The 23,859-nt window shown below is 43.4% G+C and overlaps 1 protein-coding gene across 4 annotated transcripts in view; it reads right to left on the bottom strand.

The window, feature by feature from the left end:
* Positions 1-23,859, bottom strand: part of hectd1.L (HECT domain containing E3 ubiquitin protein ligase 1 L homeolog) — a 65,845-nt gene that overhangs the window by 10,778 nt on the left and 31,208 nt on the right. For 2 of the 4 annotated variants that reach the window (XM_018231189.2, XM_041573342.1), the window contains exons 9-29: positions 22,609-22,723; positions 21,051-21,225; positions 20,667-20,805; positions 19,921-20,160; positions 19,439-19,661; positions 19,002-19,265; positions 18,572-18,648; positions 18,308-18,442; positions 17,944-18,090; positions 17,382-17,476; positions 17,026-17,131; positions 7,682-7,816; positions 7,178-7,317; positions 6,744-7,067; positions 5,846-6,012; positions 4,143-4,319; positions 2,507-3,304; positions 2,054-2,272; positions 1,702-1,835; positions 969-1,125; positions 494-713 (exon numbers count right to left, since the gene is read on the bottom strand). In XM_018231189.2, coding sequence (XP_018086678.1) covers positions 494-713; positions 969-1,125; positions 1,702-1,835; positions 2,054-2,272; positions 2,507-3,304; positions 4,143-4,319; positions 5,846-6,012; positions 6,744-7,067; positions 7,178-7,317; positions 7,682-7,816; positions 17,026-17,131; positions 17,382-17,476; positions 17,944-18,090; positions 18,308-18,442; positions 18,572-18,648; positions 19,002-19,265; positions 19,439-19,661; positions 19,921-20,160; positions 20,667-20,805; positions 21,051-21,225; positions 22,609-22,723 — 4,187 coding nt within the window. The remainder of the gene's footprint in view (positions 1-493; positions 714-968; positions 1,126-1,701; positions 1,836-2,053; positions 2,273-2,506; positions 3,305-4,142; positions 4,320-5,845; positions 6,013-6,743; positions 7,068-7,177; positions 7,318-7,681; positions 7,817-17,025; positions 17,132-17,381; positions 17,477-17,943; positions 18,091-18,307; positions 18,443-18,571; positions 18,649-19,001; positions 19,266-19,438; positions 19,662-19,920; positions 20,161-20,666; positions 20,806-21,050; positions 21,226-22,608; positions 22,724-23,859) is intronic. The other 2 variants (XM_018231192.2, XM_018231190.2) reach the window with 2 other exon arrangements.

Consider the following 23,859-nt stretch of genomic DNA (forward strand, 5'->3'; position numbering starts at 1 on the left):
GAAATAAAGACTTTCCAATTACTTTCTATTTTCTATTTGTGACGGCTTTTCTAATAGTGTAACGTGTCATTTTTCACCTTCTAAAGCAGCTCTGGGAGGGGGGGAGGGAGGTCGTCGACCCTGCAAACTGTTCTAAATTGATAGATTTAGTTGATACTTTTTTTTTATCTTTGTCCCTGCTGAGCAGAATCCCTGAGTTTCATTACAGGCAGCTGTTAGAATTGATACAATAGTTGCTAATACTCCAGAGATGCTGCTGAGAAATGTATCAACTCAATGTTGCAAAATTGAATCTGCACCTGAATTACTGAGCTGCCAGACTGAAACACCAGAGACAGGGACATATCTGGACTTTAAACTTAGATTTTGGAAAAATAGCAAAAAATAAAAAAAAGAAAGTAATTGGAAAAGGTCATTTCTGAAAACAACTGAAAAAAGTGTTGGACGGTGAACAACCCCTTTAACACAAGGCAATTATAAATCTCTTCCTTACGTGTAGGTGGGTTCCCAAATCCTCCTCAGCTTGTCAGTTTTGATTGCTCCGTTGCAGGAGAGTTGCAGCAGTCTCTGTACATAGTAAAATATAGTGGAACGGAAATTAAGGGGGAGCTCCACCTCTCTCCCACTTCCAAGGCCTGTCACCTTCAGGGTGAGTGCTAACCGTGGAGCAGGGGCACATTCTACCTCCTCCAAAAGCTCAGAGTGGGGTGTGCCTGCAGAGAAAGAAAAGAAAAAAAGTGGAACATACAGATTATATCAACCATAAAAGCAAAAACTGTAATCGCATATCTTTTAATTGGGTGATTAAACAGTGACATCCAATTTGATTATGTAAATACAACTAATTTTGCCCTTTTCTTCTTACATGAACTATTTTGAAGGATTACAAAGCCATGGCTATATGCTTGCTTACTTGCCTACAGTGTACCGAAACGGCTAAAAGCAATTGTCCCTTCGTTTTTACGAACCTGGAGCAGGAATTTCAAGATCAGTGGTCTGCTGAACATTGGTTCTCCCTGGACGTGGGTCAAAAGCTGGGACCAAAGCAGAAAACTGTCTCTTCAGCACATAATCATCATCCCAGGTCCTGCGTCGGCCACCTTTGGTCTCATACTCTTCCTCCTCCTGGCCAAGACAAAAACAAAAAACACATTTATTTTATAAAATTTTTCATATTGTCAAATTCTTTTTTTTTTTTTTTTATCAAAAAACATCTTTCCATCCTCTAACCTTTAAAGACACACTGTCATGATTCCTAGGGTATCGTTTTTTTAATATGGATTGGGTACTGGAGCAGTTATCCAGAATGCTTGAAACCTGAAGTTTGCTGGATAAGGGGTCTTTCCGTAATTTGGATGACCATACCGTAAAGTTTACAAAAAAAACAAAAAACCAAAACAAGTAATTTAAAAACTAAATAAACCGAATAGAATTGTTTTGCCTTCAGTAGGGATTAATTATACCTTAAGTACGGTTTTAATATTACAGAGTTATGGGAAATATTTTTTTTAAAATTTACCATTTTACCATTTAAAAATTTTTTTTTAACATTTTTTAATGGTGTGTGGGCAGCCAACTCAGTTTATGGAGAAACAGACAGATCTGAATCGAGTAATATGCAAAACACATTAAAAGGCATTTGCTCAAAAAAGCATCAAAATGTTTAAACTCAACAATTCAGGAAAGGTGGACATCTCTTACCATAACTTCTTCATACTCTTGCTCTTCCTGGTTATCATCTTCATTTTCGTCATCTTCCTCATCAGGCTCGGGAAGATCTTCATCATCATCAAGTTCAGCAAGCAAAGTGCTAGCACGGCAACTATCAAGAAAATCTGTTGAAAAGCAAAGGAAAGAGTTAAAGATTCATACAATGTTTTTTTGGCCAAACACAATCATACCAACATAAGAATGGATCTAGAACAAAACCAGGCCAGGCCAGTAGGACACCTTTAGTGAATAAAGCTTGATGTTACTTGGACTCTGTGCTTCTCCAATGAAACCTTCTAAAATAAATAGTAACCACAAGTGCAGTCCCACCCTTACCACTTACCATACAGAGAGTATTCTGCCTCCTGCCCCGTGTCACTCTCACTGGATGTCGAAGTTAGACTTGTAGTCAGAGTGTTACTGAGGGACTGACCTACAGACAACCCTGTAGTGGCTGTGGCCACATTACTGCTGGTGACGCTGGATGTGGACATTGTAACGGTGGAAGTGGTTCCTGTGGTCGTCAGGTTGGGAAAGCTCTGAGCTCCCATAAGTGGTGAGGCTGCAAAAAAGAAAAGGCTTAAATCCCTTTGAGCTTTTCACTCCTCAGCATCAGGAGGACATCGTTCCCAGTTTTATCCCCCCCCCCCCATCTTGAGTGTTTTTCTATCTATCCCTCCATGAATTTCAGTGTACTGCAAAACCTCTCCACCCCCACCACATTCCCAGATTAAAGGCAAGGTAGGATTCTCCTTATATACAAAAATATAATAATTGTTTCTACCCCAGCACTCACTGGCTGAGCTGACTGCGTTCCTCCCCAGAGTGTTGGTATTGTTATCACTGCTGCTACGACTCAGGTTCATGTTGTTGGTTGCATTCGTCCTGGCAATATTAGCCACTCTCCTCACAAAGGACTCCAGACTGGATGTTTCCCTGGACGACAAGTTTGGTACACTGGCACTAGAGCTCATGGGTGCCCCAGCTGCCAACAGTGAACTGACTGACAACCTGTTGCTGGCAGAAGATCCAAGTGGTCGAGGAACTGCCACCTCCTTGTTGCTGAGATCGGAAACAGAACTGACATCAGGGGAGCTAATGCTCACCATACCCATTGAGATAGCTGGTGCTTCTCCTGCCTTTCTATCTCCTTCGCCCACTGTTTCTCCTCCAGGGGGGCAGGTGGAGGAACCAGAGGCTGCTGAGTTAGAGGACAGGAGCATGATGGGATCATGGTGAATGTCAGAAACTTGTTCCTCTGCCCTCCTCTCTGTCTTTGCACAGCTTAGGCTTACATCACTGCTGCTCGCCAGGCTACACACCGAGCTGCTGCTTCCTTTGCGGCTGCCTGAGCCTGCCACGCTTCCAACGACCACACAAGATGATGAGGAAGAGGGAGGAGCTTTGTCAGGACAGTTGTTTTTCACCAGGCTGCTCCAGGAGGGCGGTGTGCCTGCAACAGTGGATGAAACAGGTTTGGGTGACACCGCAGACTCTGGGTCATAACCCGGGGCCAGCTTCAGGTCAAATTTTCCTTCCGCGCCCATGCGGTAAGAGTTAGAGCCACCGGCATCCCATATGACATCAATCCAGCCTGGAAAGGGATAGTAGCGTGTAAGATGGAAGAGCGGACAGCAAAAAAAAAGGAATGATTGGAGTCACGCAGAGAGATAAAGCTAGCACAAGCACATTAACTCCTCTGATGCCATAAAAGCCACCTGATGACTTCAGAAGGGTTAATGAAACACCCTTTAGCAAATAGCATAAAATTTGTTCCCAACAAAAGCAGACAGATCTAAAATTGCGGACCAGGTGTAAAAATAATACTACATCCAGTTATTTTCTGCTTATGAATAGCTTGTGTAAGACAGCATATATCTATACCAAAAAGATTTCCACATAAACAATAGCAGCAGGTAAAATTATTTAAGTACAGATGTGTGGAATTTCCACCTTATCCCTGTCAGGACAAGCACGATAGTGTCTTCCAACCTATAAGCTAGGTCAATTAAAAAAAGGTGAGGGTAAAGGCAAATTAAGCTGAACGGTTTCATCTTTCCATGGTGACAAAAAGAAGCAAAGACTGTGGCTACTGGATTATGCCTTTGGCTTTACAAGAACGTTACGAATTGTAGGTCTGTCTGAGTTTGAAAAAGCCAAGCCCAAAGGTGCAAGCAAGAAACAGAAAGCTACAGAAATGGGAAAACAAAAGAGCAACATGAAGAAGAATACTGCACGTTTCCAAGCGTTAATACTGCAGTACTCATTTTTCCCTTAGCAGCACGAACTTTAAAACTCAAAATAATGCTCATTATGGAGGGTCTGTGAATTGATACTGTAGATGTGTTATTGTGCCAAACAACAATATGGGTGCATATCAGGGCTGTGTGATAATAAGACAGCCTGCAAGTAGGAGCAGCTTCCTCGCTTACCATTGTGCAGCTCTCCAGTAACAGTGCCTTCTCCTTGGGCACTGCCATCTTGGTCTCGCCACTTCCAATCAATGCCCCGAATAACACGGGCTCCAGGCACCATATACTTTAGCACCTGAGAGCGTACCAGACGTCTCTGGCGCCTTAAGTTGGCTTCTGCCTCTTTGGCAGCTTTACCTTTGCAGAAAAAAAATCCTAATTAGCATAAATAAGTACCTTTTGCAATCAAACTTTATTAAGCATTTAAAATTGCACATTTACCAACACAAACACTTTTGACACATGGAAGAGCAAAAGGGCATGCATCTCTTTAAGAATAAGTAAAACAAAAACAAAAAAAAAAGAAAGTAAAACTCCACTAAACACTTTTACATTATTTATTTTTTCAGAGCCATTTAACTTTTTATTAACAAAATACAACAGATGTTGTAACTGTGCCATCTGCTGGTCATTTTCTTGTAAATGTATGGTCAGAGCAACATCAGAACAGTTCTCTTGGCTAATGGGATGTTCGTTTCTTGACAGATTTTAAATATGCACTTGCTATATATATATATATATATATATATATATATATATATATATATATATATATATATATATATATATATATATATATATATATATATATATATATACACAATTCATGTAATTAATTTTATAACATCAGCACTAGCGCAACATCAGAACAGTTCTCTTGGGCTAATGGGATGTTCGTTTCTTGACAGATTTTAAATATGCACTTGCTATGTATATATATATATATATATATATATATATATATATATATATATATATATATATATATATATATATATATATATATATATATATATATACAATTCATGTAATTAATTTTATAACATCAGCACTAGCAGAACAGTTCTCTTTTGCGTGTGTGCGCGTGTGTGTGCGTGCGTGCGTGCGTGCGTGCGTGCGTGCGTGTGTGTGTGTATATAACCCTCTCACAAACCGCACTCCAAGGACTTGTAAGGTGTCAAAAATCAAAATGCCTTTATTTCAACGTTTCGGCTCTCAGGAGTGCATATTTAAAATCTGTCAAGAAACGAACATCCCATTAGCCCCCTAATCGCTCACTGTTTTCATGGCTAATAAGACAATCTATAGCTTATTGTAAAATGAACAAACCATACAAAGACCTTTGTACGAGGCTTAAAGGAGAAGGAAAGGCCTATTTAATTGGGGGGTGCCAAAAGTTAGGCATTCCCCAAGTGATTATATATATACACCGGGCCGGTGCTCCTATCAGGAGAAAACTGCACCAATCTGGGGCTTCTTAAAGCGAGCACCATGGAGCAATCAACGGCTTTCTTTCTTCAAATTTCCCGGTGCAGACGCATGCAAAGTAGAATGAAATAGCAGTTTAGATTTTCGCACTACTGCGCACCCGTGCGAAGGAAGCCGATTGCTCTGTGGTACTTGCTGGAAGAACCCCTGGAACGGTGAAGCTTTCTGCTGATAGGAGCACTGGCCCGGGGTGTTAGGTAAGTAAACACTTAGGGGTGCCTAACTTTTGGCACCCACAAGTATATAGAGCCTTTCTGTAACCCTGGAAATGTATACGAAAGATGCGTCTTTATTCTAAGATGTTAAAAAAAGTTTGAATATATATCGAACGCCCTGGAATTCCCTCTGTTTAGGGTCCTTGGTATGGCCCTTGACTTGCAGCTCTTATAACTTACCAAGTTGGTCTTCACACACCCCGGTCACAGTGCCATAAAGCTCAAAGCCAGAAAGTGAGAGGTAGTGGGTCTGGCCACTGGCATTCTTCCCGGTCTGCTTAATTCGGACATGACGCCAACCCTGCTTTTCTTCTCTCGCAGGGTCCAGAGGCCATGTGGCTGTAGAGCTTAACAAAAAGTAAATGGTATCTTAAGCAGATATTACCCAACTTCAGCTACCTTAGTTAAAATTGCACAAATTGCTTAAAGATCTAAATACTGGGGTCTATGTATAATAAGAAATGTATATTTACAAAAAAGCATTACTAGGAAAGCCTTTCTGTTTGCCTTATGGGATAGCATGCTACTAAAGGAGAACAAAACCCTTCCGATACTCACTCTCCTTCAACCCCCCTCCAAGCTCCCTCCTCGCACAAGCTTTTCTGCTCAGACGTCTCCTTGTCTGCCGACCTGCAATAAAACTGCAGAATTGAGCAGTGGAGTTCAAATGTGCAATCTTCGGACTGTCTTCAGTTGCCAATAGGGATCCTGCAGGAGCATGCACAGTAGAAGCCAATGTAGGACATTGATTGAACTGCTCATGCTCCTTCAAGATCCGTGTCACCGCTCTAACAGAAGACGACTAGAATACAGAGGAAGATGGCCCCTTTGAACTAAGCTATGCAACTCCGCAGATTTAGTGCAGGTCAGCAGACAGCCAGACTTCTGAAAAGAATAAAGACTGCGGGGAGGGAGCTTGGAGGAGGGCAATGGAGGGGGATGGAGGGAGGCATAGGGCTAAGTTCTCCTTTAAAACAAACTTGTAGTGTTCCCAAAGAGCGAGCAGCTACAATGTGCACTGCTTAGCCCTACTGCTGTGTAATATAGACGACAGTGTTAGTAATGTGTTTCAAGTTACCCAGGTTCATTCAGGCTGCTGTCATCCACGTGGGTGTAGAGCGCAGTCCAGTTCTGACCATCCTTAGACACCTGGAAGACCCAGTTGCGGAGAGCGGAGCGGCCATATCCACGAGCATGACGCAATGTGTAGGCAGAAGGCACAACCCACAAGCCAAGGTCAATGGCAAACCAGGCACTCTTATCATCATTAGTGTGGCAATTAAGGGCAGAGCTATCACGACTCAGGATATCCTCAAGACGGCCATATGGCAAATTACGGCCTTCAGATGATGTAACAACTACTAGTCCATAAGCAGCAGGGTTGACCCACTCATATGCTGTCCTAAAAACAGGAAACAAGATATGCATGTGAAATACAAGCATAGTATTCTGTATTCAGATGAAGTGGACAGGTCACCATGAGGTCTTCTCTCCTGTGAAAATCCTACTTACTTTGCATTGGTACCAATCCAGTACATGATTCCATTATCATCAAAGTCATGCTGGTGGCGGAACACACAACTCTGGCCCTCACGCAGTTTGCGCACGAACACAAAGGAAGAGCGGTCAAAGTCGTACCACTGCTTAGCCACCTGCACAAAAACCACAGGAGGTTCAGTTTATGGATTAACAATCACAAAGGTGTTTTTCATCAGTGGGAAGAATTGATTTTAAGGCAGGGAATCGTCATTAGTTACAGAGTGGCAGGTAGTATATAAAAAAAGAACAACTTAACATTTGCCAGTATTTTCATACTTTACTGCATGGTGAAGTGGAAAAAATAAGACACAAAGCATTTATTTATGATGGTCTGTGCATGCTGCTAGAAGGTATCAATCAATAATTGGAGCATATCACTGTATCTGCCCTGCCTTATATCATCTCAGACCAATTCCACGATCAGAGAATGAAATGTCTCTACAACCATAACCTTGCCATTGGCAGCCCAGCACTCACCATTTTTAATAAATACTGCTCTAAGGACTCTACAGTTGCCAGTGGCTCCATTTTTAGCATCCGACCGGTACGGTCGATTAAAGACGTTTCTCCAGGTGCACGCTCCAGCCGAAACCGAAGCCTACGAGTCAGGATCTGAAGATAAAAGGTGGAAGAATTGTTGGAACAGTGGCATTTGAGTAAAAATCCCTAAAACAGGGAAAGAAGGTCAGACACAATAAACACTACTGTCATAATACTGTACGGGCACTTTGGATGCATTCTGTAGCAACAAGTAAGAACTTTTGTGCTTGTTTACTATTTTAAAAAGCTACAAACACATGAATTAAATAAATAAAAAAATAAGGAAGGAGGGTTCCAAAGGCTGTCTCCTGCCTTTACCCTTCATCCGCAAACCACCTTACCTAATCTTAAACAGGGGCAGAATCACTTATTACTGATTTGTTAGTTCACTTTTACATTAATTGCTAGTATGCTGTCCTATTCTTAGGAAATTTTCAATTAGTCTTTATAGAGGTTTTAAATTCTTTTTATTACTTATCTTTCTACTCAGGCGCTCTCCTATTCATTTCCTGGTCTCATTCCAACCACTGTAAGGTTGCTAGGGTAAATTGGATCCTAGAAACAAATAACTTACAATCCAAATTGCAGAGCTGCTTATTAAAAAAAGGATGACCAGCTGCAAATTGTCTTGAGAATATCATTGTCTACATCACACTAAAATTTTAAGCAGTGGTTCACCTTTACATAACAGGATTTTTGATACTCACCGTTAAATCCTTTTCTCTCTAGTCGATAGGGGGACACAGGGACTCTTGGGGTTAAGCTCCACCCTCTAGGAGGCAGGACACTTTGAAGGGGGCGTGTCTGGGACTCTGATTTAACCCCACACTGCCATAATCCCTCAGTTTGTACCAAAGAGACTGCTGAAATTAGGGATTATCATAACTAAACAACTTGCAGAACAGGTAATTCAGGAAAAAACGTTTCCCATGGACCAATTGGTCAACTTTCACTCAGGGTTGGGAAGCCGTGTCCCCCCATTGACTAGAGAGAAAAGGATTTAACGGTGAGTATCAAAAATACTGTTTTCTCTGTCGTCTCAGGGGGACACAGGGACTCTTGGGGACTTGACAAAGCAGTCCCAGAACAGAAGGGTGGGAGTGAATTTGGTTGAGACACGTTACTGCACCACAGAGTACAGTACTTTGCGGCCAAAATCGGCCTCGGCTGAGGAAAATGTGTATAGGCTGTAAAACTTTGAAAATGTATGTACTGAGGACCAGGTGGCCGCTTTGCAAATCTGATCCAAGGAAGCAGAGTTACGCCATGCCCAGGATGGATCCAGTGACCTCGTGGAGTGAGCTCGAACATGCTCCGGTGGGTTTCTTCCCTTGGAAAGATAAGCTTGACGAATTGTCTCTCTGATCCACCGTATAATCGACGTCTTGGAAGCTGCCATGCCCTTTCGCGGGCCAGAAGGTAAAACGAATAAGGTTTGAGATCGTCTAAAAGGTTTGGATCATTCTAGATACCAGCAGAGCGCCCTAACCACATCCAACTTGTGCAATCGTCGTTCTTTGTCATTCTTGGGATCCGGACAAAGGGATGGTACTACTATCTCCTGATTTATATGGGAGGATACGACCTTTGGGAGAAAGGAAGGAACAGTTCGTAGTACTGCCTTGTCCTTGTGGAAGACCAGAAGTGAGGGGTCGCATGATAAGGCACTTATTTCTGATACTCTTCGGGCTGACCAAATTGCTACGAGGAATACCACCTTCCAGGAGAGCCATTTGTCAGAGACTACCGTTAAGGGTTCGAAGGGCGAATCTAGTAGGGCTTCAAGGACCAGGTTGAGATCCCATCCTGGAATTGGAGGGCAGAAGGGAGGTGCAATGCGTGTTACTCCCTGTAGAAAGGTACAAATCAAATTGTCCATTGCCAAACGGGATTGAAATAGAACCGAAAGCACTGACACTTGTACCTTCAAGGAACTTAATTTCAATCCCAACTGAAGTCCCCTCTGAAGGAAGGACAGAATCCTTGGAATGTCGAATTCCAGAAATGATAGGTCTGCATCCTTGCACCAATTCCAATAGCTCCTCCAGACTCTGTGGAAAGCTCTGGAAGATGTTGGCTTGCGTGACTTAAGCATCAGCTATGCCTTGTCGTCTCCAAATGGCTGCTTCAACAGCCATCCCGTCAAAGCAAAGAGTCCTGGATTGTGGTGAACTTTTGGACCCTGTTGTAGTAGGTCGTTCCTGGGTGTGAGGCGGATTGGCTGAGCGATGGCCAGGAGATTGTAGAACCAGGTTCTCCTGGGCCAAAACAGAGCTATCACTATTACTGTGATTTGAGATTGTCTGATTTTCTTTAACACCCGAGGTAGCATGGGCAGGGGAGGGGGGAAGATAGAGGCCTGTTGGAATCGCCAGGGTTGAGTCATGGTGTCCACCCCCATTGCCAGCGGATCCCGATAGTGAGCAAAGAATTTGGTCACTTTGCGGATGGTTCTGGATGCCATCAGATCGATTTGCGGAAGACCCCATATCTTCACCAGCTCTGCAAATACCTCCGGATGGAGTTCCTATTCGCTTGGATCCAGCTGGTTGCGACTGAGGAAATCCGCTTTTGTGTTGGATACCCCTGGAATGTGGATGGCGGATAGTCTTACAGAGCTGAGCTCCGCCCAAGTTAGAATTTGCTGTACTTCCGCTAGAGCTGCCTTGTTCCTCCTTGTCTGTTGATGTACGCGACAGTGGTGGAGTTGTCGCTTTGTACCCGGACCGACCTGGTCTGAAGATGGCGAGACCAGTGGTTGAGGGCTAGTCGTACCGCTCAAAGTTCTAGAATGTTTATGGATAACTTGGCCTCTTCGGAGGGCCATGGACCTTGTACAGATAGGTTGTTCCAAGTTGCCACCCAACCTAACAGGCTTGCGTCTGTTGCAATTAATGTCCAGTCTGGCATCGCCCAGGACTGGCCCGTCGATAGATTTTCTTGTCTTTGCCACCAGGAGAGGGACTATCTTGTTGTCAATCCAAGTAGATGGGTAAAGAAACCAATCAGCGCAGGTGTACTGCTGCAAGGTGCTTTTATTAAATACACGACATGTTTCGAGCTTAAAAGCTCTTTATCAAGTGATACTTGACACTTGATAAAGAGCTTTTAAGCTCGAAACATGTCGTGTATTTAATAAAAGCACCTTGCAGCAGTACACCTGCGCTGATTGGTTTCTTTACCCATCTACTTGGATTGACTGAATACGTTGTTTTGGATGGAAACAAGGGTTTGGAGACCAGAAATATACAACAAGGGTAAATATACCAGTTTATGTGACTTTTGACTATCTTGTTGTGTTTAGGAGCGAATGTTTGTGATAGAGATCCTCCCTTCCATCCTGATAGGATGTTGGCCTGTAGAGGTCGAAGGTGAATTTGTGCGAAGGGTACCGATTCGCTGGAAGACACCATCAGTCCCAGGACTCTCATTGCTAGATGGACAGTGGGACGCCGGTGACAGAGTAGAAGGATGACCTGTTCTCTGATCCTCATCTGCTTGTCCCGGGGTAAGCTTACCCATTGTGTTAGAGTGTTGAACTCGAGACCCAGAAAAATCTGGTGGTTGGGCCGCAGGTTGGATTTTTCCCAATTGAGGGTCCAGCCGAAACTCTGAAGTAGGTTTATTGCCTGCTGTCGGCTCTGTCTGCTCTGTTCTTCTGTTCTGGCCTTTAGAAGGAGAACGTCCAGGTACGGTGTCACCTTGAAGTCTCATCATTGCTGCTGTGACAGACATTAATTTGGTGAAGACTCTGAGACAAGCTGAACGGTAATGCTACAAATTGGTAGTGTTGATTCCTGAAGGCAAACTTTAAGAAGCGGTAATGGGGTGGCCATATCAGTACGTGAAGATAAGCATCCTTGATGTCCAGGGACATCAATAGGAGCCCTGGATCCCTCCCCCGGATCACTGACCGCAGTGTTTCCATCTTGAATTGTACAGACCAAATGTGTTTGTTGAGGAATTTGAGGTCCAGTACTGGTCTGAATGATCCGTCCTTCTTGGGAACTAGAAACAGATTTGAGTAAAACCCAGAGAATGTCTCTGACGGAGGTACTGGTACAATCACCCAGTTTTGTTCCATGTTGGCAATGCAGTTGTAAAAGGTTTGGGCCTTTTTGGGGTTGGAAGGGACCCAGGACATGATGAATTTTCTGGGAGGTAGAGAGGAAAAGTCTAGATGGTAACCTTCGTTTACTATTTCGTTGACCCAGGCATCTGATGAAAATCGGTTCCATACCTCCCGAAATCGCAGCAGTTTGCCCCCTAACGGTTGCTGAGATCCCGGAGGGGGTGCCCCGTCATGCGGAGGTTGATTTTTCTCCCTGGGGCTTGTTGTGGAACTTGTTGCTTTTCCACGCTGGTCGACCTTTGTCATTAGTCTTTGAGTGGAAGTGTGAACGCTGGAGAGAATTGTTCCGTCTGGTGAAACCGCCCCCCTTGGGGACGAAAAAATCTTCCTCGTCTTGAGGAGGAAGTGGTTCTGTTCTTGTTTTGGGGGAGAAACATGCTCTTTCCTCCCGTGGCTTGTGAGATAATCTTTTCTAGTTCCTCACCGAAAAGGCGTTGCCCTTTGAAGGGTAGAGAAGTGAGGGACTTTTTGAGACGAATTGTCTCTCTGATCCACCGTATAATCGACGTCTTGGAAGCTGCCATGCCCTTTCGCGGGCCAGAAGGTAAAACGAATAAGGTTTGAGATCGTCTAAAAGGTTTGGATCATTCTAGATACCAGCAGAGCGCCCTAACCACATCCAACTTGTGCAATCGTCGTTCTTTGTCATTCTTGGGATCCGGACAAAGGGATGGTACTACTATCTCCTGATTTATATGGGAGGATACGACCTTTGGGAGAAAGGAAGGAACAGTTCGTAGTACTGCCTTGTCCTTGTGGAAGACCAGAAGTGAGGGGTCGCATGATAAGGCACTTATTTCTGATACTCTTCGGGCTGACCAAATTGCTACGAGGAATACCACCTTCCAGGAGAGCCATTTGTCAGAGACTACCGTTAAGGGTTCGAAGGGCGAATCTAGTAGGGCTTCAAGGACCAGGTTGAGATCCCATCCTGGAATTGGAGGGCAGAAGGGAGGTGCAATGCGTGTTACTCCCTGTAGAAAGGTACAAATCAAATTGTCCATTGCCAAACGGGATTGAAATAGAACCGAAAGCACTGACACTTGTACCTTCAAGGAACTTAATTTCAATCCCAACTGAAGTCCCCTCTGAAGGAAGGACAGAATCCTTGGAATGTCGAATTCCAGAAATGATAGGTCTGCATCCTTGCACCAATTCCAATAGCTCCTCCAGACTCTGTGGAAAGCTCTGGAAGATGTTGGCTTGCGTGACTTAAGCATCAGCTATGCCTTGTCGTCTCCAAATGGCTGCTTCAACAGCCATCCCGTCAAAGCAAAGAGTCCTGGATTGTGGTGAACTTTTGGACCCTGTTGTAGTAGGTCGTTCCTGGGTGTGAGGCGGATTGGCTGAGCGATGGCCAGGAGATTGTAGAACCAGGTTCTCCTGGGCCAAACAGAGCTATCACTATTACTGTGATTTGAGATTGTCTGATTTTCTTTAACACCCGAGGTAGCATGGGCAGGGGAGGGGGGAAGATAGAGGCCTGTTGGAATCGCCAGGGTTGAGTCATGGTGTCCACCCCCATTGCCAGCGGATCCCGATAGTGAGCAAAGAATTTGGTCACTTTGCGGATGGTTCTGGATGCCATCAGATCGATTTGCGGAAGACCCCATATCTTCACCAGCTCTGCAAATACCTCCGGATGGAGTTCCTATTCGCTTGGATCCAGCTGGTTGCGACTGAGGAAATCCGCTTTTGTGTTGGATACCCCTGGAATGTGGATGGCGGATAGTCTTACAGAGCTGAGCTCCGCCCAAGTTAGAATTTGCTGTACTTCCGCTAGAGCTGCCTTGTTCCTCCTTGTCTGTTGATGTACGCGACAGTGGTGGAGTTGTCGCTTTGTACCCGGACCGACCTGGTCTGAAGATGGCGAGACCAGTGGTTGAGGGCTAGTCGTACCGCTCAAAGTTCTAGAATGTTTATGGATAACTTGGCCTCTTCGGAGGGCCATGGACCTTGTACAGATAGGTTGTTCCAAGTTGCCACCCAACCTAACAGGCTTGCGTCTGTTGCAATTAATGTCCAGTCTGGCATCGCCCAGGACTGGCCCGTCGATAGATTTTCTTGTCTTTGCCACCAGGAGAGGGACTATCTTGTTGTCAATCCAAGTAGATGGGTAAAGAAACCAATCAGCGCAGGTGTACTGCTGCAAGGTGCTTTTATTAAATACACGACATGTTTCGAGCTTAAAAGCTCTTTATCAAGTGATACTTGACACTTGATAAAGAGCTTTTAAGCTCGAAACATGTCGTGTATTTAATAAAAGCACCTTGCAGCAGTACACCTGCGCTGATTGGTTTCTTTACCCATCTACTTGGATTGACTGAATACGTTGTTTTGGATGGAAACAAGGGTTTGGAGACCAGAAATATACAACAAGGGTAAATATACCAGTTTATGTGACTTTTGACTATCTTGTTGTGTTTAGGAGCGAATGTTTGTGATAGAGATCCTCCCTTCCATCCTGATAGGATGTTGGCCTGTAGAGGTCGAAGGTGAATTTGTGCGAAGGGTACCGATTCGCTGGAAGACACCATCAGTCCCAGGACTCTCATTGCTAGATGGACAGTGGGACGCCGGTGACAGAGTAGAAGGATGACCTGTTCTCTGATCCTCATCTGCTTGTCCCGGGGTAAGCTTGAACTCGAGACCCAGAAAAATCTGGTGGTTGGGCCGCAGGTTGGATTTTTCCCAATTGAGGGTCCAGCCGAAACTCTGAAGTAGGTTTATTGCCTGCTGTCGGCTCTGTCTGCTCTGTTCTTCTGTTCTGGCCTTTAGAAGGAGAACGTCCAGGTACGGTGTCACCTTGAAGTCTCATCATTGCTGCTGTGACAGACATTAATTTGGTGAAGACTCTGAGACAAGCTGAACGGTAATGCTACAAATTGGTAGTGTTGATTCCTGAAGGCAAACTTTAAGAAGCGGTAATGGGGTGGCCATATCAGTACGTGAAGATAAGCATCCTTGATGTCCAGGGACATCAATAGGAGCCCTGGATCCCTCCCCCGGATCACTGACCGCCAGTGTTTCCATCTGAATTGTACAGACCAAATGTGTTTGTTGAGGAATTTGAGGTCCAGTACTGGTCTGAATGATCCGTCCTTCTTGGGAACTAGAAACAGATTTGAGTAAAACCCAGAGAATGTCTCTGACGGAGGTACTGGTACAATCACCCAGTTTTGTTCCATGTTGGCAATGCAGTTGTAAAAGGTTTGGGCCTTTTTGGGGTTGGAAGGGACCCAGGACATGATGAATTTTCTGGGAGGTAGAGAGGAAAAGTCTAGATGGTAACCTTCGTTTACTATTTCGTTGACCCAGGCATCTGATGAAAATCGGTTCCATACCTCCCGAAATCGCAGCAGTTTGCCCCCTAACGGTTGCTGAGATCCCGGAGGGGGTGCCCCGTCATGCGGAGGTTGATTTTTCTCCCTGGGGCTTGTTGTGGAACTTGTTGCTTTTCCACGCTGGTCGACCTTTGTCATTAGTCTTTGAGTGGAAGTGTGAACGCTGGAGAGAATTGTTCCGTCTGGTGAAACCGCCCCCCTTGGGGACGAAAAAATCTTCCTCGTCTTGAGGAGGAAGTGGTTCTGTTCTTGTTTTGGGGGAGAAACATGCTCTTTCCTCCCGTGGCTTGTGAGATAATCTTTTCTAGTTCCTCACCGAAAAGGCGTTGCCCTTTGAAGGGTAGAGAAGTGAGGGACTTTTTGGAACTGAGGTCGGCTGTCCAGTTCTTTAGCCATAGGGTTCTGAGGGCTGTGACTGATAGCGCTGATGTTCGGGCTGTAATTTGTGCCGTATATAGGGTGGCGTCACACAAATATGCTGATGCCTCTGCTATGGAATGTACCGTTGGCAGGAGATCCGCCCTAAGTACTCCTTCTTGTATATCATTGATCAGTGATTCCGCCCATGCCTGAATGGCTCTGGCCACCCAGGCCGAAGCTAGTGTTGGACGTAGAGTTGAACCGGCCGATGAGTAAGTTGCTCTTAGAAAACCCTTGAGACAACGATCACTTGGATCTTTGAAAGCTGTGGCATCTGTGACCGGCAGTCTTGTGGATTTAGACAGTCTGGACACAGGAGCCTCAACTGTGGGAGGCATTGACCATTTGTCCACCAAGTCTTTGGAGAAGGGATACGACTTGGAAAATTTTCGTTCCGGCGAATTCCACTCTTCTTGTATGATATTAAGTAGTTGTTGTTGATTTTTGTTGTCTTTTAAGAAGACTGTTGATCCGAAGTTTGCGTGATTTTTAGTACCTCAGTCACTCCCTTGATTATCCTGTCGATGTCATGTGAAACATCCGACTTTAGATTCGTCCTCATTTTCGTCCTCTGTTCCTGAGGATACTTCAGATGGGAGAAGCTCGCCCTCAGAATGAGAATTGTCCCCTCCCACTGCGAAGACATCGGAGGAAGCATGACCGCCGGAATCTCCCTTGGGGCTGGTAGTTCTCTTGTCTGCCTAACTAAGGTCAGGGATAAGGGAGGGGAAGATAAGGCTGCATGTGAATGCGCACTGGCAATACTCACAAGCGCTGGGCAACCGGCAGGACCCTCTGTCACCCCTATGGACGGGGAGCAGGCATTGTCCAATTGTCGGTATAGCCCAAGAGGCTAGGTTAACACACCGGTGCAGTCCCTCGAAGGAGGTGATACCCTGAAGGGAGCAGGTAGCCCTGTCCCTGGGACACCCCATCTTGATGCTGTGAAGAATTATAGTCTATAAAAAGTTTGTCTCAGGGGACAAAGGGTTGTTCCTCCTCCTAGTAAGCAGGACACTTAAAAACTGAGGGATTATGGCAGTGTGGGGTTAAGTCGGAGTCCCGGACACGCTCCTAGAGGATGGAGCTTAACCCCAAGAGTCCCTGTGTCCCCCTGAGACGACAGAGAAAAATTCTTATTGCAGAACTTTATATCCTAACCCGGATTACAGATTCTGCTTTACATACACAAAGCTTTTGACCTGCCTATCCCAAAACCCTCCCTATTGTCAACTACAAGCCTCCCAGACAGCCTCTGCCTTGGACGATAGCTTTTTTAAGTCTTTGGATCCTGCAGTACAAAGATGTGGGTGAGAAACAAAATGCACAAGCAGAGCAATAGAGACACTGAAAGATGAAACTAAAAAATATAATTGGGTCTTTACCTGCAAGTTGTAGCTAGATCCAGGGGTGTCATACAGATGAAGGGACAGCCGTTCTATTGATTCAAGCACAGCAATCAACTTTCGGATAAGGGCAACAGCAGGGAGGCTGCAGAGGAAACAGATGCCATTATAACATTTTACCAACCTCTTTATTTGTTACGGTTATGTACAGAGGTCCATCACACACATTTTCCATTTCTGGTTGGTACTAGGCAATACTGCAAATACACAACAATTTAAGACAACATCTATGGGCATCCAGCTCCAGAAGAACAAACATTAGCTGCAGCCATTTAACTGCCTTCATTCTCACGTGCCTTAGATTATAGAGGAAACAGAGATGGAGTGTAACAAACCTTTCATCATCTTCATTTTCGCTGAAGGCAGTTTTAAATACATTAAGCCTCTCCACTAGCTGCCCACAGTCCTGCTTTATATCACAGTCTTCATTCTGTGTGAGAAAGAAAGCACCCAGTGTTACATATGCAGGGGTATGCAGCTATACCAAATTTCTCAGCACTGCAACAAACAAAAAGGAATACATGGCTCTACTATGTCAAGAAGAAAGTCCAAAATAGCAACAGTTATTCTAAGACCAAAATCAAGATTGGATTCTTAGAATCAAATAAAACTGGCTGTTGGCCCCCCCCCACTGAAGGTTAAATCTTTGAACCAACAATGACCTTCATACTAAGCTTCCCGGAGCATCTAAAAGAGCATTTCCCTCTAACTATACTTTAGGCTGAGTCCCCACTCCCCAACCACTAAACCAGGGCCCCATAGCAACACAGTTTTGAATTCCCCAAGGTCAGAAAACACTGGGGGCAGTGTTTCATTAGCATCTAGCAAAGCAAGCAGTATAACTGCCACCACACATAAAAATAGATTTCTGTTGATCTATCAATCAGCTAGACTTACATTATTTAGCACCGTAAGCAAAGCCTGCACCAGTCCACTGCTGCACATCTCATAAGGGGAAATGGTATTCTCATCCTTCAGTAGTACAATAAGGTTTTCCAGGGCAGTTTTCATCAGATCTCTCCATGTGTTCTCTCCTTCAATACACTGAAGAGAGCAGAGAAAGCACGTTGATAGATGGACAAATGCAATTGTTACTCACTTGATGTACATGCATGGGACAATTGTAACAAACATGGGACAATTGTAACATTTATCAAAAAGAGAAGTAAATGCACATACAATTAACCATAACAGACGCCACGGATTGGAACAATGCACAAAAGAGTAATTGATTTATATAATAACTATATGCTCTGCTCACTTGTCTGTTTGTATGAAGTTCCCAAGCAGATTCCAGCTGTGTTGCAATATTTCGGAGTGTCACTACCACTCCTCGAGGCATGCTTTCCACTGCCTTAAAATGATCATCATACAAATCTCTTGCCATTGTCCGTACCTGATGGGAAACGAGGTACAAAGATGCAAATATCTTTCTAATTCTCTGGGCAATACATAGTCTTTCTCTGCTTATAGATTCAAGGGTTGTGAAACTTCAAGACAGAATGTTGCAATAATCGTCTCTTACCTTCTGTTTAGTTTTCTCCAACTTAGACTTCAGCTTTCTGCCTCGCTTTCCTGTCCAGCCAGTCACAAACTCGGATCCTTGAATATACAACGGTGACACACAAGGTAAGTAATCCATTTTCCATTTTTAAATGTAAAACACTTGCTATCTACTTGCTATTTTTACATCCTTATAATGTTCCATTAAATTCAATTAAATAGTTAAGAAAATGTAGATACAGGTAAATAGTATACATAAAATTTTTTGACACAGTGTAGAAACTTGACTTTTACTAGAATATTGAGGGAATACAATTAGGATGAACTCAAAGTAGTGACTCTGCAGCTGTGAGTTAAACTCCCTTAACTTGCTTTGGGATTCTGGAAGTTGTAGTTCAGCAACAACTAAAGAGGAAGATATTGAAGGGTTCTGTGGCGATCCTCAAACCCACCTAGTGATGTTTCTGCAGTGAAGGAGTGCTTAGTACCCCTGTTTGACTCAAACACAAAGCCTGGTAGGTCCTCCTTCAGTATTGTAGCCTGCTGCCCATCAGAGTTGTGAATTGCAATCTCACCATCTTTCAGACAGGTGAGAGACCAGTTGCCTACTGTCAACTTTCCTGGACCAGGAGTGGACAAGATAGGCTGGCTGGCAGTTGATGGTTTGACCTGGCTGCGGGCCCGTTGTAACTTTTCTAAAAACTCGCTTCTGCTTTCTGCACAGAAAAACAAGAAATGATAATAGGTGTATTTGCATATTTAACATAGAATGTACAAACAAAGTAAAAGCAAAGCCCATATTCACTATTTATTTTAATCCAGCTCCATCTCGTATCATTTTGGCATGTTATCGACCTGGTAAAGTGTGAATAACATCCACTTTACTTACCTGAGCTATCAGAACCCCCCTCCGGGCTTCCACTTGAATACATAGTTGCCAGTTTCCCATCTAGGATAAAGCGGAACCAGCCGTTGCTACCATTAGAGAGCTCCAGAGCTGCAGCATCACTCCAGATGTACAAACAATCCCTACCGCGAATAACAGACCAGTCCCGCCAATGATAGGGTCGGCCCTGTTGCAACTCCTTAGCATCTTCCTGAGGCTCATCCTCCTATAAGCGCCAAATGTTAAAAATATTAGCAGAGAGCTCAAAATGTTGCAACTCCTTTGCATCTTCCTGAGGCTCATCCTCCTATAAGCGCCAAACGTTAAACATATTAGCAGAGAGCTCAAAACCTAAGGTAGATTGGTTTAATTTTTAACGAAAACTTATAAAGCCTGACATTTATTATATATCATGAGTTATAACTTAAAATGAACATAGCAGTGACAGTTTAACACTCGAATGATAAAGGCCCACAGTGACTCACTTTAAGTTGTGATGCAGCAGCTTGTATTCCTTTGTGGGCACTGTACAGAGGAAATAGGTGTATCCTCACCTTCTCTGGCTTGCTATCCTCCTCATTCTCATCATCCGATGTAGGTCCAGCTAGTGTAGAAACCTTGCTTATAACACCAAGCCGGGCTAACTGATCTAGAAAAAGGTCATCACCTTTGTCCACCAAATCTCTAATGATTTGCAGAGCCAGAAGGTGACCATCATCATCATCCTACCAAAAATAGATAAATAAGGAAATGTTAAGATGGAATTTGCCGAGTGTTGGACACAAAACAACCATGCTGCTGAAGTCTACAGATGAGATTTGTTGCTTCCGTAAGAAACAATATGGTGACTGACTGCTTGCATAAATAAAACACAAATGTGGAGAAGAAGACAACTGCCTAGTCAGAATAACCTTAGCTGACCATAATGAAAAAAAGTACACAAACCATTATAAAAGAGGGTACTATTTGGGAAACAGAAGTATTAAACTCCCTATGTTGCAAGCAGTCTTTTAAAGGACAAGTAAACCCCTCATTTGGTGCAGGTGGTACAATTTAGCAAGCGGCATTGTCCAATAATCCCAAGAGATAACCATTGATAGGTTATTGTCACAGGGAATACTCCTGAAAACTTTGAGTCTGGTAAACCTGTATATACACACACCCCAGTCCTGTCATGTCTACAAAGGTACTTCATATTAAACATTATACTTCGTTAATTTACTTTAATTACCTCCTGGTCTAACACAGTGGCTGTTATCTCAACAAGAACAGTGGGCAGATTGTGTCCAGCGTCTGAGTGACAAACTTCCTTAAGCAGAGCTTCTGAGCAGAAATGGATCATCTTCCGAATAAGTGCTAAGCTTGCTTTCCTGCAAAATCATAATATAAATCCTATAAATCAGGACATGTGCAATACTTTCAAGAGAGAATAATGCACAAGAAAAAAACAGCACATGGCCACTGCATTCAGCATTAAAAGTGAAAACAGCAGCACCCAAAGAGGTAGCTGTTCCATTGTCATAATGCTATTACCTGTATTGCTAAGGATTTTTTCCCCTTATAATTTTATTACACCCATTCAAAGGGTGTTTGCTGCTTTTATGGTAGATGGTACCTGATAGAGGGGAGCATGGTTTGCTGAAAGGTCTGTGCAAAGACAGGTAGCAGCCTCTTTAGATAGATGGGTGCCATTTCCGGGTCTCCCTTTGGCTCATTGCATTCTTCCTCTTCCCGGTTAGAATCTTTCTTTTTCTTTTCGTCTCCTTTGTTGACCGGGCACATCCAGTCTCCTAAAATAATAGAACATGGCAAAAAAATCATGATTTTTTAATTACTAATGCTGCATATATTCTTAAAAGAAAGGAAAGTCTAATTTTAAGCAAAAGGACGGCATTTTTTTATTTGTGCATGTATCAGCCCCAGGGCCATAGAAGAAAGATGAAGCAGATACAGATAATCACTCTGCGGTGTTCAATAAGATGTACTCCACTACCAGTGCAGTTTTCTGCTAATAAGAGCACTGACCAAGGGTATCCACTTAGTAGGGGGCGTGCTGCTAACACTTGGTATCCCTAGTCTATTTTAAAGAGCTAACAGTTCCTACAGCTTGTTTCAACGAATGTCATTCCTACTCATGATTCTGTGGCAATGTCTCCAATATCACCACAATCCCTGGGCTATAGTCCTATAAGCAAGAAGGAATTAATTATACTTCCACCTCTGCATACTTCCATTAGACCAGTACAAAGGTAAAATAAATAAGGATGGTATAGCATGTCTTTAAATGAGCGATTTTACTTTTCATTCCACATTGTGCTTTAGCTGGGATTAGCAGTGGAAAATCTCCAACCACATTTAGGGTAAGGTCACACTGAGCATTTCGGGGAGATTTAGTCGCCTGGCCTGGAGATTTAGTCCCCTAATGCCTTCCCTCACTCTGCGCTGGCTAAAACTAAAAATCGCCAGTGCTAATCATATGCGACGATTTGCAAAGACGAGGCAATTAGTCGCCAGGCGACTAAATCCCCCCGAAACGCTCAGTGTGACCTTACCCTTAAGATAATGACAAATAAGAAACCAGGCTTGCATCATTATTAAGTAAATGTACATGTAAAAATGAGAGTAACATAAACAGCACAGAAAATATAACATATAAATATTAGTAATCTGCTACAATTGCCCAGTGTTAGAGCATACACCCTCCAATGTTTCTAATACAGAACAGTCTGTATGTAGATTGGTTTTCTCATCCATTGGCTGCCACATAAGGGCAAAGTAATACAGGCTATGGTGCTGAAAAGTGTTTGTCAAGTGATAGATGACTAAAATAGTGTATGGAGTCCATGCAAGCAAATATCAGCTCTTGCCAGTGTTAGGCTATGGCAAGGAGTTTTACCACCTCTTTGTGTTAATTTCCTGGAGCATTTTCGTATCTACATGAGTAACGCACCCTATGATTAGTTAATGACAACTACGACCATTAAGTGACCCAAGTTTACCCCTAACTTCTTCAGGCCACTCCATTTACAAAACAATGGTGCCACAATACATAAACACAGGCACTTGCAATTATATAAGAATAACAAGAGCATTTCCACTCTATAAATCCCACATCCCCAATATTTATCCATTGCTCTATTTAAAATATATGACTAGTACTTATCAACACAGACCTGGGGACTGCAAAATGGCTACCACTTCGCTGTGGCCTCGCTCCCGGGCCTTATCCAAAGGGGTTTTTCCATCCTCGTCTCTTAAGTCTGGGTTGGCTCCATGGCGAAGGAGAGTCTATGGACATAGGGAAAGGCATCATGAAACCTGTCACCACATATTTCCACCATAATATAGATTTCCAACAGTATAACCAGAACTGTTGAGTCGGAAGCAATTTTGGGGATCTGGAGTCAGAGTTGCCAAAAATGTACTGACTCTGATTCCTAATATCTTTAAATACAAGCACTGACAATAATCAGATCGAGATTTAAGAGCTTCTATGAAAGAGGATATGGTAGAAGCAATTCTTTTTCTAAGAATAATTCTTTAGTTAATTTTGGATTGTATTTAGCAGCTATTCCACAGCTATATGCCAGGTTCAATTAATATATAAGTTGTTTTAGGTTTCCAGTTGTGTTTGGCTTATGTAGTTGTGTTTGATTTTAGTTTAGAATTACCAAAGGATGTGGTTTATATTTTTGAGCTTTGGCAGTGATAAAATAGTGTGTGTGTGTGTGTGTGTGTGTGTGTGTGTGTGTGTGTGTGTGTGTGTGTGTGTGTGTGTGTGTGTGTGTGTGTGTGTGTGTGTGTGTGTGTGTGTGTGTGTGTGTGTGTGTGTGTGTGTGTGTGTGTGTGTGTGTGTGTGTGTGTGTGTGTGTGTGTGTAGCCATTTAAATTGCCCCCCCCGTTAGACAGATAAGCCCTGTCAAAAAAAGTCCTAATGGCTACACAGCAGCTTGTTTATATAAACTATACTTTCTGAAGCAAACACACAGCTTTTATCAGCGCAGAGCAACATATATTTGAATTACTTTCTTACACTTTAAACTGTTGTTGTTACTGTTCCTTTAAAAAAAAAAAAAGAAGAGTCAGAGGTACCATAAGCTGAGGCGTTGGGAGTTGAAAGATTTATGTACCAACTCTATAGCCCTGAGTACAACGTATTTTAGGGGAAAAACCTATGCAGCCTCAGATAGCTGAAATGAGATATACAGACATAAGTACTAAGAATAAGTTAAACTATCTATAGGGGTTCTGCTGAATATAGGCATATGCTGTCCTTTGAAATAGTGTTATAAAAATCTGTGGATTTCTAAGTTAAATTAAAAGGAAAAGAAACACAGTACCGTGACATATAATAAAAGCTGCAGGACTCAGTTGCTAAAAGCTGCAAATAACAAAGAATATCTGGCACTGGCAGGCACAGTGAG

Source organism: Xenopus laevis, chromosome 8L (assembly GCF_017654675.1).
Source record: "Xenopus laevis strain J_2021 chromosome 8L, Xenopus_laevis_v10.1, whole genome shotgun sequence".
NCBI classification, from domain to species: domain Eukaryota; kingdom Metazoa; phylum Chordata; class Amphibia; order Anura; family Pipidae; genus Xenopus; species Xenopus laevis.